The sequence below is a fragment of the Lithobates pipiens genome, unplaced genomic scaffold (assembly GCF_037356315.1).
Source record: "Lithobates pipiens isolate NorthernLeopardFrog02 unplaced genomic scaffold, aLitPip1_a1.2 Scaffold_3, whole genome shotgun sequence".
NCBI lineage: Eukaryota > Metazoa > Chordata > Amphibia > Anura > Ranidae > Lithobates > Lithobates pipiens.
In genome coordinates, this window is record NW_027507790.1 from 154,516,466 (window position 1) to 154,534,435 (window position 17,970).

The 17,970-nt window shown below is 40.6% G+C and overlaps 1 protein-coding gene across 2 annotated transcripts in view; it reads right to left on the minus strand.

The window, feature by feature from the left end:
• The window catches only part of ADGRV1 (adhesion G protein-coupled receptor V1), a 710,193-nt gene that overhangs the window by 629,283 nt on the left and 62,940 nt on the right, over nt 1-17,970 (minus strand). For both annotated transcript variants that reach the window (XM_077462401.1, XM_077462400.1), the window contains exons 4-5: nt 3,342-3,437; nt 1,728-1,832 (exon numbers count right to left, since the gene is read on the minus strand). In XM_077462401.1, coding sequence (XP_077318527.1) covers nt 1,728-1,832; nt 3,342-3,437 — 201 coding nt within the window. The remainder of the gene's footprint in view (nt 1-1,727; nt 1,833-3,341; nt 3,438-17,970) is intronic.

Below are 17,970 nucleotides of genomic sequence, written 5' to 3' on the forward strand. Positions count from 1 at the left end.
CACCCCTTTTTAACTAATGACACCACCAAGCTTCTAATTCACTCCCTGGTCATCTCTCGCCTCGACTACTGCAACTCCCTCCTCGTTGGATTACCTTTACATAGGCTATTCCCCCTCCAGTCCATAATGAATGCCGCTGCCAGACTCATCCACCTTACCAGCCATTCAGTGTCCTCCACCCCTCTCTGCCAATCCCTGCACTGTCTTCCACTCACCCAACGAATAAAATTCAAAGTACTAACAATAATTTACAAAGCCATCCATAACTCTGCCCCCAGCTACATCACTGACCTGGTCCCAAAATACCAACCAAACCACCCTCTTCGGTCATCTCAAGACCTCCTGCTCTCTAGCTCCTTTGTCCCCTCCTCCCATGCTCGCCTCCAGGATTTCTCCAGAGCTTCTCCCATCCTCTGGAACTCCCTACCCCAATCTGTCCGACTGTCCCCTAATCTATCCATCTTTAGACGATCCCTGAAAACCCTTCTCTTCAAAGAAGCCTATCCTGCTTCTAACTAACACTGTTTTACTTCCCCCATCAGCTCATCCCCCACAGCAATTACCTCCTGTATCAATTGCCCCTTCCTTTTTAGATTGTAAGCTCTAACGAGCAGGGCCCTCTTATTCCTCTTGTGCCAAATTGTAATGTAAATGTAATGTCTGCCCTTATGTTGTAAAGCGCTGAGCAAACTGTTGGCGCTATATAAAACCTGTATAATAATAATAATAATAATGTACATTCTTTCTGTTAGAATAGGGCAAAAAAAAAAAAAATTGTAAAATGTAAATAGGCTATATTCTGTGCTGTTCAAATGCAGATCATTGATTTACAAATATTAGAAAATACTGAATTTGGTGACTAGATGGGGGTATTATTGGAGATACCTATGATACATAGCTCCATCTAGTGGCCAAATGCCACAAGACACAGATATTACCTTATACTGAAGATATTGATTGGATTGTGTAGTGGTCATTCATATATAATAGTGTATATACTGTACTGTATATTTGCTGCATTGCACAACATGTTGATATTTCATAGAAAGCAATGATATCACAGAGTAAGGGGTAAAAATGTCAGTGTGAATAAGTATGATTATTGCCTTTTATATTATGGAAAGACATGGGCCAGCAGCTATCCCTCTGTCGTATGACCCCTGTTAATACATGAATCTTATAGAGGGACTTTCTTCATAAACTGTCATCTTTTTATTTTATTGTAATTGTTTTGTAATATTCAATTTGTTTAATTATACAATTGTTAGTGTTTTTTCTTCCTTTATAAATAAATGTATCTTTGCTTGAGTTAGCACTTTTTGTTATTGTTGTTGTTGTTATTATGTTTAATAATATCATCATTATTGTTATCAAAGCTTTAGAAAGCTAGAGCTTTTGCAAAAAACAGGAGCATCTCTCTAGCTTGGAAGAATTTACAAAAGCAAAGTGCCACATGGGCTGTTTTCTGCAGGTGCCCGGGAAAATGCTCTGAGTAAGTGCCAGTCAGAGTAAGTGACATTAAAGAGTAACTGGTGAGACTCAGAAGGGTGGAGTTTGGAATCTCTGACCAAGAGAATCACAGTCTTGAGATTAGATATTCTCAGAACACCAAGTAAATTGCTGAGCAGAGGATTGTATATAGGATGGTGCACTTGAGCAATGAAAAACAAAAAGTGCCATATGTGTTGTATGCTTCATTAACAAAATATACATAGAACAGAGCTCACCTCAAAAGTCACAGTCACGCTTTCGTAGGTGCCTTTCTCTCTGAGCAGAAGGAGGGACAGCGTTTGGTTTCTATCCCGTGGCTCACTTACTGTCATGTAGGATGTCTAAAGGAAGATAGAATAAAGACTCAATCAGAAACTGTGCCAACATCACAAGGAAGCCAGGGAACAATGAAGCCAAAAGATCTCCCATAGAGAGATCAATCCAGGGTCCAAGCTGGCTTTTCATGTTACAGTTCAAAGAAACTAATCGGCTCAGAAACTAAAATAAAATCAGAGAAATACTTTGGGAAAAATATTTCATATGTATACCCGCTAATGTTTCTCATATCAGTTACAGAAATGATTCATTAAAGACCTATATGAGAACCAGTATGCTGTCCTTAAAATTTAATTTAAATAACTGAAAAAAATGCGTGTAAATAAGGCATACAAGCAAGGACGCTAGGCAGAACATCACAAGATACAACACCTTTTTAAGAGAATGTGATGGTAGCTGCCATTCCTTGGCTGATTCCTTCTAAAGCAGATTAGTGTGCTAGCAATGACTTCATTCACAGGAACACTGAACACATTCAACTTCACTGTTCTAGAACTGTTTGGAAAATTGTTCTAGAATGTTTGTCAAAATGGTAAGAGAATGATTGTTTCCATCAGAGAATTCTTACACAGGTGTTTTGCTTCAGAATGTATTCATTTTTCAGCCAATCCTAATAAGCACATTCATGATGTCCTAAGTGAACTGAATGTGGGCCAGGTCAATGGCATCCCCATATGTAGTGGAACGCAGACAGCCAGGGGTTTGTTATTAGCAGCATGGCCTATTAAGACTGTTCAGAAGAAAGCCTAGAGTGCATTTACCTATGCCAATTCTTATTGGTCTCCATTAGTGAAAAATGTTGGCAGATTGTGTGATACCCTTTGGCATCAGGCTACACTGCTATGTCAGATAAGGAGGGAGAAGTGTTTCTTGGAAAACAATATCTTGCTGGGTAAATGGGTCTTGTCATACCAACAGAAACCAATATTTATTTTTAAATTATTATAATTTAGTTAAAAAGTTAAAAATATTGTACAGATGGGAAAAAAAACTATAGGGTCATCTTAAATCTGTATGTTAAGAGAGCAACTCCTAACTAAAATTGATCAGTAAAAGACTAATGCTATCTTGAAAAAAATCAGAAATGCTAAATCTGAACTTTATCTGTTGCCAGGTTCAGCAAGCCTTTCATAAATATATTGGATGGGCCTGCAGCCTCTGGTCAAATGAATCTTTGAAGTGCTGTCTCCCTCTAGTGGCAGCTAGAAGGTAGTTCTCACAGATAGGAAACATACAGTCTGGCATTAGGACACTTGCAGGCATAGGAAGGAAGACAGCCACCAGCACTGAAAACATGCTAGAAGAAAAAAAAATCACTTGAGCTAGTCATATCTGAGTAGAATATGTGGGTTAGGCACCAAGGAAGCAGAGGGCTGCTGCTACTTTAGGGAGAGGTGGACCAAAAGAAACCCAACCCCCTTTATCAGAGTGCTAAGAATGCAATTCTGAATATAAGAGAGCTTATGAGAATGAAATTGCGTGGTGCTGGTAGGAAAATCGAATGTATACTGTACCATGTTTAGTGATATAATTCCAAAGGCATTATCATTTGAAAGTATAGTGACAGAGGCTATTTTCTGTACTCCAAGACTTATATTTGGTGGCAGGTTCTGTAAGCAAAGACAACAAAGGTTACATACCATATAGAGGGATTCTCACTTTCTTTGGACACATTAAAGCTTAGACACAACACAGACAGTCCAAAGTGAACATAGTAATGAACTCATTTCATATGGTCTGTCCAAACCTGCATGAGGACAGTCAAGGGAGAATTAATCATAGGCTGACGGTTTATTAATGACATCACGGTAATAGGAAATAAAATATTCAGAGGATGTATGACATTAAAGGATTCTAGGAATGAGCTCAGTGTAACATCTGTGGTTCTGTCTTTTGTACTTATAAGCTGTTCTCATCGAGTAAAAAGTAACGCACAGAATTTCTTATATGCCAGAATAAACATCACATGTCATACATGATAATCTGGCTAAATATTGATTTAACCGCAGTGAGAGAAATTTAAAAAAGGCCAAAAATAAAGATGTAAAGAGTAACTCATTAAAGAAAACTCAGTGAGAATACCAGGAGGTGTGGAAGGATCCATACATTTATGAATAAAACAATTTTTCAATGAATCTGTTATCGTACTCAAGGTGAAGCAACAACAAAAAAATAGTATTAGTAATAATAACACCAAGAAATGCAGTACTAAGGAAGAAAGGTGTACCGCATTGAAAAAAAATTTATATAATGATAAACCTATTAGCAAAAAGTATGTAGGCACAGGACACATCCCTGCCACAATCCCATTCCATGGAGAATAATACACAAAAATTAAACCCTGAGTTAAAGGGGTTGTAAAGGTAGAAGGTTTTTTATCTTAATGCATTCTATGCATTAAGATAAAAAGCCTTCTGTGTGCAGCAGCCCCCCTCAGCCCCCCAAACACTTACCTGAGATCCCTCTCTGTCCAGCGATCTCCAAAAGTGTTTCAGCCATCCAGATTCTTTTTCCTGATTGTCTGAGACACAGCAGCAGCACCATTGGCTCCTGCTGCTGTCAATCAAAGTCAGCTAGCCAATCAGGGGAGAGAGGGGGTGGGGCAGAGTCTGGGCTCCAGGTCTGAATGGACACAGGGAGCTGTGACTTGGCTCGGGTGCCCCCATAACAAGCTGCTTGCTGTGTGGGGACACTGAACAGAAGGGAGGGGCCAGGCTCACGGGGGGGACCCCCTAAAAAAATGCTGCAGCCATAAGACCATACAGACAGAAAAAAAAAAGATTACAGCGCACACATACAAAAATGACATTTAACTCCTGCAATGCTATTTAAAACCACCTAAGCATTTTCAGAAAATACGTGGGTTTGGTCACACTATATGGTCATATAGGGCTAAGCTCACTTAGGGTCAGGATCACAGAAGAGGGACCCAAGAAGAGAAGAGGGACACTGCAACAGAGCAGGTAAGTATGATGTGTTTGTTATTTTTATAGGGGGAAAAATTAGCCTTTACAATCACTTTAAACACACAAATGCTGTTTTACCCAAAATATAAGGAAGAGCCAAACACCCCCAGTTTGGTTTGCACCAGAACTTGCGAACAGGCAAAAAATTTGGATGAACACATGAACACCATTAAAGTCTATGGGACACGAACATGAAAAATCAAAAGTGCTAATTTTAAAGGCTAATATGCAAGGTATTGCCATAAAAATTGTTTGAGGACTCCAACGCCATTTTTTTTATTTTGACACAGGGTTCCCCTTAAAGTACATACCAGACCTAAAGGGTCCGGTATAGATTTTGGGGGGGACCCCTATGCCATTTTTTTTTAAATGTCTCTTTTCTTAAATTTCACTTTAAGCATTACTAAAATCAGTGCTCCCCAAAAAACTGCTGTTTTTAAAACTTTTTTTTGCATTAATACATGTCCCCTGGGGCAGGACCCAGGTCCCTAAACATTTTTTATGACAATAACTTGCATATAAGCCTTTAAAATTAGCACTTTTGTTTTTTCTTTCTAATGTCCCACAGACTTTAACGGTGTTCCACGACTTTCGAATTTGCCGTATATACTGTATATCAAATCAAAATAAAAGAAAAATGAGGAGAGAAGGACAGAGGGATTTTGATCCAAAAGGAAGGAAACGCCCTCCAACTCAGAGACAGTTGGAAGCTATGTTCTATAAAAGTCCATGCAAATACTGGTTGATATTGACCACAGGATCAAAAGACTATTAATCACCTAGACCCCTGTGCCCTTTTGCAAGCATAGTGTAATTAAAAAAAAGGGCATGGGAGTCCCCCAGGCACTATATACTCTGAACAGCAGTATATATATACTATACTGCCTGCCCTATATACTCTGCAGAAAAATTGTAAAAACACGGTAACCCCTCACAGTTACACTTGTTGGGCACAGCAACAGGCCCTGCTGTGAAATATTATATCAAAAATTGTAATTACATGGCTCTGTTAAACAGGGGCAGAAAAAATGGGCCTTTGGTTTTGGTAGTGCCAGAACACTGAAACCCCTCACAGTTACTCTTATTGGGCACAGGAACAGGCCCTGCTGTGAAATATTATATCAAAAATTGTAATTACATGCCCCTGTTGAACAGGGGCAGAAAAATTGGGCCTTGGGTGGTGGTGTTGGTGCCACAACACTGTAACCCCTCACAGATACCCTTGTTGGGCATAGGAACGAGTCCTGCTGTGAAATATTATATAAAAAATTGTAATTACATGCTCCTGTTAAACAGGGGTAGAAAAACTGGGCCTTGGGTGGTGGTACCACAACACTGTAACCCCTCACAGATACTCTTGTTGGGCGCAGGAACGGGCCCTGCTGGGAAATATTATGTCAAAAATTGTAATTACATGGCCCTGTTAAACAGGAGCGGAAAAATTTGGCCTTTGGTTTTAGTGGCCCCAGAACACTGCAACCCCTCACAGTTACACTTGTTGGGCGCAGGAACGATCCCTGCTGTGAAATATTATATACAAAATTGTAATTACATGCCCCTGTTAAACAGGGGCAGAAAAATTGGGCCTTGGGTGGTGGTGCCACAACTCTGTAACCCCTCACAGATACTCTTGCTGGGTGCAGGAATGTGCCCTGCTGTGAAATATTATATCAAACATTTTAATTACATGGCCCTGTTAAACAGGGGGGGGGGGGGGGATTGGGCCTTGGGTGGTGGTGGTGATGCCCTAAACCAAAAATGTTGCTGGAAGCTAGCATCATCAAGATTGAGGAGGAATAGTCAGCATAGACAGTCTTCAAGGGATCCCACATCCATAGCAAATTCAATCAGTTACATCAGCATCAGATGCTTGATAGCTGCTGATACAAGACTGATTCATTTTTATAAATGTGAGCCTATCAACGGAGTCTGTGGACAGGCGCACTCTTTGATTCATTACAGACCCTCCAGCAGCACTGATTGTGCATTCAGAAAGCACGCTGGATCCAGGACAGGCCAGTAGCTCGACTGCATATTGAGAAAGCCTGAAGTGTATTAGAAATTAAACACACTGTATGAGAAACTGTACAACGGCTGCACTGTATTGTATACTGTGTACATCACCAAAAGTGTATTAGAAACTGTACACAGTGTTTTAGATACTGTGTACACCACATGAAGTGTTTTAGAAACTGTATTAGATACTGTGTACACCGCCTGCACTGTATCAGAAACTGTACAACGACTGCAGTATTGCATACTGTGTATACCACCAGAAGTGTAGTAGAAACTTTACACACTGTATTAGATACTGTTTACACTGCCTGCTCTGTATTAGAAACTGTACAACGGCTGCACTATATTGTATACTGTACACACTGTATTAGATACTGTGTACACCGCCTGCATTGTATTAGACACTCTTCAATGGCTGTGTACATCACCAGAAGTGTAGTAGAAACTGTATACAGTGTATTAGATACTGTGTACACCGCCTGCACTGTATTAGAAACTGTACTATGGCTGCACTGTATTGTATACTGTGTATGCCACCATAAGTGTAGTAGAAACTGTACACACTGTATTAGATACTGTGTACACCGCCTGAAGTGTATTAGAAACAGAACACCACCTAATGCACTGTAGATATAGGCCACACTGGATGCAGAGTATATATATATATATATATATATATATATATATACACACACACACACACACACACACACACAGTATCTCACAAAAGTGAGTACACTCCTCACATTTTTGTAAATATTAATATATAATGTGACAACACTGAAGAAATTACACTTTGCTACAATGTAAAGTAGTGAGTGTGATAGCAGTGTAAATTAGCTGTCACCTCAAAATAATTCAACACACAGCCAATACTGTCTAAACCGCTGGCAACAAAAGTGAGTACACCCCTAAGTGAAAATGTCCAAATTGGGCCCAAGGTGTCAGTATTTTCTGTGGCCACCAATATTTTCCAGCGCTGCCTTAACCCTCTTGGGCATTGAGTTCACCAGAGCTTCATAGGTTGTCCTCTTCCACTCCTCCATGACGACATCACGGAACTGGTGGATGTTAAAGACCATGCGCACCTCTGCCTTCCATTTGAGGATGCCCCACAGATGCTCAATAGGGTTTAGGTCTGGAAACATGCTTGGCCAGTCCATGACCTTTACCCTCAGCTTCTTTAGCAAGGCAGTGGTCATCTTGGAGGTGTGCTTGGGGTCGTTATCATGTTGGAATACTGCCCTGTGGCACAGTCTCCAAAGAGAGGGGATCATGCTCTGCTTCAGAATGTCACAGTACATGTTGGCATTCATAGTCCCTCAATGAACTGTAGCTCCCCAATGCTTTTAGCACTCGTGCAGCCTCAGACCATGACACTCCCACCACCATGCTTGACTGTAGGAAAAACACACTTGTCATTGTACTCCTTACCTGTTGCAACCACACACGCTTGTCACCATCTGAACCAAATATGTTTATCTTGGTCTCATCAGACCACAGGACATGGTTCCAGTAATCCATGTCCTTAGTCTGCTTGTCTTCAGTAAACTATTTGCAAGCTCTCTTGTGCATCATCTTTAGAAGAGGCTTCCTTCTGGCACACCAGTGACACGCCCCATTCACACCTGAGCCCTTGTAACACTAACAAGTCACATGACACCGGGGAGGGAAAATGGCTAATTGGGCCCAATTTGGACATTTTCACTTAGGGGTGTACTCACTTTTGTTGCCAGCGGTTTAGACATTAATGGCTGTGTGTTAAGTTATTTTGAAGGGACAGCAAATTTACACTGTTATACAAGCTGTACACTCACTACTTTACATTGTGGAAAAGTGTCATTTCTTCAGTGTTGTCACATGAAAAGATATAATTAAGCTAATAATATTTACAAAAATGTGAGGGGTGTACTCGCTTTTGTAAGATACTGTATATATATATTAGACTGTATACAGTGCCTTGCGAAAGTATTCGGCCCCCTTGAACTTTTCAACCTTTTGCCACATTTCAGGCTTCAAACATAAAGATATAAATTTTTTATTTTTTGTGAAGAATCACCAACAAGTGGGACACAATTGTGAAGTGGAACAAAATCTATTGGATAATTTAAACTTTTTTAGCAAATAAAAAACTGAAAAGTGGTGCGTGCAAAATTATTCGGCCCCTTTACCTTCAGTGCAGCAAACTCACTCCAGAAGTTCAGCGAGGATCTCTGAATGATCCAATGTTGTCCTAAATGACTGATGGTGATAAATAGAATCCACCTGTGTGTAATCAAGTCTCTGTATAAATGCACCTGCTCTGTGATAGTCTCATGAAGACCAAGGAACACACCAGGCAGGTCCGTAATACTGTTGTGGAGAAGTTTAAAGCCGGATTTGAATACAAAAAGATTTCCCAAGCTTTAAACATCCCAAGGAGCACTGTGCAAGCGATCATTTTGAAATGGAAGGAGTATCAGACCACTGCAAATCTACCAAGACCTGGCCGTCCCTCTAAACTTTCAGCTCAGACAAGGAGAAGACTGATCAGAGATGCAGCCAAGAGGCCCATGATCACTCTGGATGAACTGCAGAGAACTACAGCCATAGTCGTACACTGCACAAATCTGGCCTTTATGGAAGAGTGGCAAGAAGAAAGCCATTGCTCAAAGATATCCATAAAAAGTCTTGTCTAAAGTTTGCCACAAACTGTCAATAACAATCAACACTGCGCTATCCCCAAAAACTATAAACGAAAAGAAGCTGCTAACACGATCACAAGGATATAAAACCGTGAACAAAATTCCAAATGTTAAATTATAGTGTAGCGCTATAGAAGAAAAGAAAAGTAACCTATTTATAACTACTTAGTGATATAACAATATTATATAAGTGTCAAACTTAAATAACATTCATAAATGATGCTTCTCAGAATACACCACACTTGCATAGAATCGTGAGAAAATAAAGTGAAATGAAAAAGATCAAATAATGTGAAAAAATCCAAAAAAAAGTCCAAAAAATGATATACAAGAAAAAGTCTCTTATTTAATTTAAATCCAATCCACACGTGAGAGGGAAAGAACCATCAACCTTCTTCTTATGAAGACCGCATGCAGACACCCTGTGGCATTTCCATCACCAAATAGGATGTAAGCTTACCAGATTAAATGGATCCAAACGAATATACATTCGAAGGATCACTCAGGCTTTGAACACTCTTATATAGAGCTATCCGACATAAAAGACTCTCCAGGGAATTTTCAATCAAGTACTCAAATGATGAGAAAATCTTCCGCTTTAAAATCCAACGCCCATTGTAGAACTCATACGGAAAGAAAATGAGGGCCACAATAGTGTAAATCCGTTTAAAAATTTTTTAATAAAATAAGTAATGAATTTACATGTATCCAATGAATTAAGCGCTTATATCATATAAAAAACAGAGCTGCAGTAGGAGTCCCGACGCGTTTCGTCTTCAAAAGACGTCATCTGGGGTACTACTCCACTGCAGACCACTTACTTATATACTGGACATACCAATCTGGGCGAAAATTCGATCTGCCTGTGTCACCGCATGTTACTTCCGGTTTGACATGGCGTCCGGCGTGCGTTCCACGCCTCGTTGCCGTGTTATCATATAAACGACCCCATAATCATATGTCCCGAAATATTGAGAATAAGACCTTCCATAATTCCATAACCTTCCATAATTAGTATCACAACTGACTTTAAGATCGCTCCATGACCCAGAAAAATAAGTATTTAAAGACCGCGACGCTATATACTAAACGTCACTTCCGGGTCATGGGTAACAGTAAACTAATCAGCCAATCAGAGGGGCGACCCAAAGCCACTCAGACATCACTTCCGGTCTACGCTGGGCTACGACCAGACAGAGGCTGAGACGCACCGCACATATAAAACTCCCACGTGGGGATACGTCAGACGCCGGAAGTGATGTCAATAGAAACGCCCCAATGCCAGTTAATGATGGAACGCAAATAGACGTGCGCCGGAGCGCACACCTTGTAAAATAAAACTTTAATGTGGGGATACATCAGACACCAGAAATGATGTCAATAGACACGCCCCACTACCGGTTGCTGGTGGAGCGCAAATGGACGTGCGCCGAAGCGCACACATTCGAACTGAACCTATAACAATTCCGGGTCTCAAAAAACGGTACAAGAAAAAAGAAAAGAAAAAGGAAAAGGCGAAAAAATAAATAAAATTAATATACTACCCTCATATCAAGAAAGCAAAAACAAATATAAAAAATAAAATAAAATGTGAAAAAACGTAACAAATATATTACATGCCAGTTTTAAATTTGGCAAAAATATTACATGCCAGATTATGCTTGTCAAAAATGTCAGATTATACAAAGTAAAAAGATTTTTACCACAAACTCAGTAAAGTGGAACTTAAATCCGAGAAATTACCAAGAATAAATATGTACATGGTAATACACATATGTGCATATAAGACAAAACAAAGTTAGGAAACAAAAGTAGGATTTCTAAACATACTGTCCCGAGACATTATGGGGAATGTCACAATAGCGACCCTACAGGCACACAGTTTTTGGCTATCGATAAATACACACCCCCTTGGAGGGGTGGAGCCATGATTCGTGGTGTTTCCCAGTTAGAGACCTACTGGATATACACGATCCGATCCCATTTCCCGTTTGGTTTAAATATAGAATGGGACATTAATGCGTTCATTAATGATGGGTAGGTCTAAAAAATGGCAAGGTTCTGATGGTTCTAGCTTCCAGCTGTTTGAATTTTTGTTGTTCGCCTTATGTGAATATGGATTTTTCTGTATATTTTATTTTCTGTGTAGCTGCTATTTATGTAATGTATGGTTCCTGGGATAGAATTCTATCTGCCTTTTGTGTCAACGCATTGGTTTCTATGTGTTTACTGACATACAGTAAATCACGGTGTGTCTTATATGCACATATGTGTATTACCATGTACATATTTATTCTTGGTAATTTCTCGGATTTAAGTTCCACTTTACTGAGTTTGTGGTAAAAATCTTTTTACTTTGTATAATCTGACATTTTTGACAAGCATAATCTGGCATGTAATATTTTTGCCAAATTTAAAACTGGCATGTAATATATTTGTTACGTTTTTTCACATTTTATTTTATTTTTTATATTTGTTTTTGCTTTCTTGATATGAGGGTAGTATATTAATTTTATTTATTTTTTCGCCTTTTCCTTTTTCTTTTCTTTTTTCTTGTACCGTTTTTTGAGACCCGGAATTGTTATAGGTTCAGTTCGAATGTGTGCGCTTCGGCGCATGTCCATTTGCGCTCCACCAGCAACCGGTAGTGGGGCGTGTCTATTGACATCATTTCTGGTGTCTGATATATCCCCACATTAAAGTTTTATTTTACAAGGTGTGTGCTCCGGCGCACGTCTATTTGCGTTCCATCATTAACTGGCATTGGGGCGTTTCTATTGACATCACTTCCGGCGTCTGACGTATCCCCACGTGGGAGTTTTATATGTGCGGTGCGTCTCAGCCTCCGTCTGGTCGTAGCCCAGCGTAGACCGGAAGTGATGTCTGAGTGGCTTTGGGTCGCCCCTCTGATTGGCTGATTAGTTTACTGTTACCCATGACCCGGAAGTGACGTTTAGTATATAGCGTCGCGGTCTTTAAATACTTATTTTTCTGGGTCATGGAGCGATCTTAAAGTCAGTTGTGATACTAATTATGGAAGGTTATGGAATTATGGAAGGTCTTATTCTCAATATTTCGCGACATATGATTATGGGGTCGTTTATATGATAACACGGCAACGAGGCGTGGAACGCACGCCGGACGCCATGTCAAACCGGAAGTAACATGCGGTGACACAGGCAGATCGAATTTTCGCCCAGATTGGTATGTCCAGTATATAAGTAAGTGGTCTGCAGTGGAGTAGTACCCCAGATGACGTCTTTTGAAGACGAAACGCGTCGGGACTCCTACTGCAGCTCTGTTTTTTATATGATATAAGCGCTTAATTCATTGGATACATGTAAGTTCATTACTTATTTTATTAAAAAAATTTTAAACGGATTTACACTATTGTGGCCCTCATTTTCTTTCCGTATGAGTTCTACAATGGGCGTTGGATTTTAAAGCGGAAGATTTTCTCATCATTTGAGTACTTGATTGAAAATTCCCTGGAGAGTCTTTTATGTCGGATAGCTCTATATAAGAGTGTTCAAAGCCTGAGTGATCCTTCGAATGTATATTCGTTTGGATCCATTTAATCTGGTAAGCTTACATCCTATTTGGTGATGGAAATGCCACAGGGTGTCTGCATGCGGTCTTCATAAGAAGAAGGTTGATGGTTCTTTCCCTCTCACGTGTGGATTGGATTTAAATTAAATAAGAGACTTTTTCTTGTATATCATTTTTTGGACTTTTTTTTGGATTTTTTCACATTATTTGATCTTTTTCATTTCACTTTATTTTCTCACGATTCTATGCAAGTGTGGTGTATTCTGAGAAGCATCATTTATGAATGTTATTTAAGTTTGACACTTATATAATATTGTTATATCACTAAGTAGTTATAAATAGGTTACTTTTCTTTTCTTCTATTAGCGCTACACTATAATTTAACATTTAAAGTTTGCCACAAGCCACCTGGGAGACACACCAAACATGTGGAAGAAGGTGCTCTGGTCAGATGAAACCAAAATCAAACTTTTTGCCCACAATGCAAAACGATATGTTTGGCGTAAAAGCAACACAGCTCATCACCCTCAACACACCATCCCCACTGTCAAACATGGTGGTGGCAGCATCATGGTTTGGGCCTGCTTTTCTTCAGCAGGGACAGGGAAGATGGTTAAAATTGAGGGGAAGATGGATGCAGCCAAATACAGGACCATTCTGGATGAAAACCTGTTGGAGTCTGCAAAAGACCTGAAACTGGGACGGAGATTTATCTTCCAACAAGACAATGATCCCAAACATACAGCAAAATCTACAAAGGAATGGTTCACAAATAAACGTATCCAGGTGTTAGAATGGCCAAGTCAAAGTCCAGACCTGAATCCAATCGAGAATCTGTGGAAAGAGCTGAAAACTGCTGTTCACAAATGCTCTCCATCCAACCTCACTGAGCTCGAGCTGTTTTGCAAGGAAGAATGGGCAAGAATTTCAGTCTCTCGATGTGCAAAACTGATAGAGACATACCCCAAGCGACTTGCAGCTGTAATCGCAGCAAAAGGTGGCTCTACAAAGTATTAACGCAAGGGGGCCGAATAATTTTGCACGCCCCACTTTTCATTTTTTTATTAGTTAAAAAAGTTTCAAAAATCCAATAGATTTCGTTCCACTTCACAATTGTGTCCCACTTGTTGGTGATTCTTCACAAAAAATAAAAATGTTATATCTTTATGTTTGAAGCCTGAAATGTGGCAAAAGGTTGAAAAGTTCAAGGGGGCCAAATACTTTCGCAAGGCACTGTATATATATATATATATATATATATATATATATATATATATATACATATATATATTAATAAACCGCCTGAAGTGTATTAGAAATAGTACACCACCGAATGCACTGTAAATATAGGCTACACTGAATACAGAGTGTGTGCATATATATATATATATATATATATATATATATATATATATATATATATATATATATATATATATATTGTGACAGAGCGAGGCTCTGTCCTTATGAAATCGGAGGAAAAAGAGACAGAGTTTGCATATCTCCAGCCCTGTGTCCAGGTCTGGATGATAACGAGCAGGGTGTGTGCCCAGCTGCACACAGGCCATATAATGAAGGGCTGTTGGGAATGGAGTGTGGTGAAGGATGGTGGAGTAGCTTGAAGCTGTGTGCGTCCAAAGAGCCCAAAGCTGTGTGCGTTGAAGGGTTGAAGCTGTGTGCGTCCAAAGAGCCCAAAGCTGTGTGCGTTGAAGGGTTGAAGCTGTGTGCGTCCAAAGAGCCCAAAGCTGTGTGCGGTGAAGGGTTGAAGCTGTGTGCGTCCAAGGAGCCTAAGACTGTGTGTATCCAAGCAGCTCGTTTGAGGGGCAAGTACTTATAGCAGCACTACTGCTGAAGAGTAGCCAGGTGGGCTAGCATTTTTTCATTTGGATTGTGTGTATTTAATTTAAGATTGGACCCCTGCGTGGGATTCCTGGATGGACTATTTTGTTTTTCCTTTTAATAAACGTGGGCTACCAGGCCCTTAACTATAAACGCCTGCCTGATGTGGACTGAAAAATGCCTCTAACCACTTGAGCTAAACACCCCAATGTTACAATATACACACACACACACACACACACACACACACACATATATATATATATATATATATATATATATATATATATATATATCTCACAAATATGTGAGATATCTCACAAATATGTGAGATATCACTGCAATCTTTAGAGCAAGAACAATAATTCTAGCCCTAGATCTCCTCTGTAACTCAAAACATGCAACCTGTAGAATTTCTTTAAACGTTGCCTTTGGAGATTTTTAAGGGTAAAAGTTTGTCGCCATTCCACAAGCGGGCGCAATTTTGAATCATGACATGTTGGGTATCAATTTACTCGGCGTAACATAATCTTTCACAATGTAAAAAATTGGGCTAACTTTACTGTTGTCTTATTTTTTAATTTAAAAACAATATATATTTTTTCCAAAAAAAGCGTGCTTGTAAGACCACCGCGCAAATACGGTGTGACAAAAAGTATTGCAATAACTGTCATTTTATTCTCTAGGGTGTTATGAAAAAATATATATAATGTTTGGGGGTTCTAAGTCATTTTCTAGCAAAAAAAATGATTTTAACTTTTAAACCACAAGTTTGAAAAATAGGTCCAGTCCTTAAAGCGGAGTTCCACCCAAAAATGTAACTTCCGCTTTATGTGATGGTGTCTCCCTGACATGCCAAATTTGGCATGTCATTTTTTTGAGGGGGAGCAGATACACTGTTTTTATGGCCACCCAGCTCCCACTTCCTCCCCGGGGCTCTGTGGCACCGGAAGGGAGTTCACCTCCCCCCCCCCCTCCCTCCCTCCCTGCAATCTTCCGGGACACGTCACAGTTAGAATGTCAAAACCTCGAAGAGAAAGGGGAGAGAAGCAGGGCTTCGTGAGCCTGCATTGCTGGACCGTGGGACAGGTGAGTGTCTGATTATTAAAAATCAGCAGCTGCACTTTTTGTAGCTGCTGACTTTTAAATGGATGGAACTTTAAGTGGTTAAACAGAGGCACATATTCTATAGAACAGGAATCTTCAAACTACGGCCCTCAAGCTGTTGCGGAACTACACATCCCATGAGTAGTGATGGCCGAACGGTTCGCCCGGCGGTCGTTTCGCGGCGAATTTCCGACTTTCGCCGTCCGCGGGTTCGAACGCCTTTTTCCGTCGTTCGCCCCGGCGGACTTACGTGTTTAATGTATACAAGAACTTTAACCTTTCGTGACACGTTTATCATGTGTTACAGGACAACCAATTGAGACATGACAGCTCATGGACACTTGGACATTCCCCCTAACCTATAAATACACCCGATCCGGTGGCCATTTTACATTCTTTCTTCTGTCACTGTAGGGAAAGGATCCTGTGTGGAGTAGGGACAGAGAAAACGCTAGCTATTTGGTACACAAAAGTTCTTTTCAGGACTGGTATAGGTGTTAGGTCAGCAGCCTGAGTTTCTTTTGTCAGTTTAGATAAAGGGACAGAGCGCTGTATGCTGCTATTTTAGGGACAGCTCAGCCAGATTAGTCTTTCTTCATCATCATCATCATCATCATCATTAGCTGTTACTATCAGGTCCACAAAAGAGCTGTTCCAGCTAATCGTTCCAGCCTACTCTTTTTTGCCAATTTGTATAGGGACAGGCAGGAAGCAGTGTGTCAGGCAGTGAGGATAATTTTAAAGACTTGCTGTTACTATTAGTTCCACAAAGGTTCTTTTCAGGACTGGTATCAGTGGTACGGTAATAGGCTTGTACACGTATAATATTCTTTCTTCCAAATATAGAAAGAATATTATACTTGACTGCTGCCCTTCTGCTGCAGTCTGCTAATCATTCACAACTCACTTGTTCCACAAAGCTCTTTATCAGGACTGGTAACTTGGTCTGTCTAGGGTGCTACGGTACATAGGCTTGGGTGCGGTACAGTCTGCTGTTCTGTAAGGACCGCTATCGGTCCACAATACATAGGGTTGCCGTGCACTACTGCTGACCGCTGCCCTATACTGCAGCAGTCCTTCATTGGTATAGGGACTGACGTACAGTCTGCTAATCACTAACACACAACCTGCTTGGTCCACAAAAGTTCTTATAAGGACTGGTAACTTGGTATAGGGTGCTACGGTACATAGGCCTGAGTGCGTTACAGTCTGCTGTTCTGTAAGGACCGCTATCGGTCCACAATACATAGGGTTGCCGTGCACTACTGCTGACCGCTGCCCTATACTGCAGCAGTCCTTCAGCGGTATAGGGACTGACGCACAGTCTGCTAAACACTAACACACAACCTGCTTGGTCCACAAAAGTTTTTATAAGGACTGGTAACTTGGTATAGGGTGCTACGGTACATAGGCCTGAGTGCAGTACAGTCTGCTGTTCTGTAAGGACCGCTATCGGTCCACAATACATAGGGTTGCCGTGCACTACTGCTGACCGCTGCCCTATACTGCAGCAGTCCTTCATTGGTATAGGGACTGACGTACAGTCTGCTAATCACTAACACACAACCTGCTTGGTCCACAAAAGTTCTTATAAGGACTGGTAACTTGGTATAGGGTGCTACGGTACATAGGCCTGAGTGCGTTACAGTCTGCTGTTCTGTAAGGACCGCTATCGGTCCACAATACATAGGGTTGCCGTGCACTACTGCTGACCGCTGCCCTATACTGCAGCAGTCCTTCATTGGTATAGGGACTGACGTACAGTCTGCTAATCACTAACACACAACCTGCTTGTTCCACAAAAGTTCTTATAAGGACTGGTAACTTGGTATAGGGTGCTACGGTACATAGGCCTGAGTGCGTTACAGTCTGCTGTTCTGTAAGGACCGCTATCGGTCCACAATACATAGGGTTGCCGTGCACTACTGCTGACCGCTGCCCTATACTGCAGCAGTCCTTCATTGGTATAGGGACTGACGTAC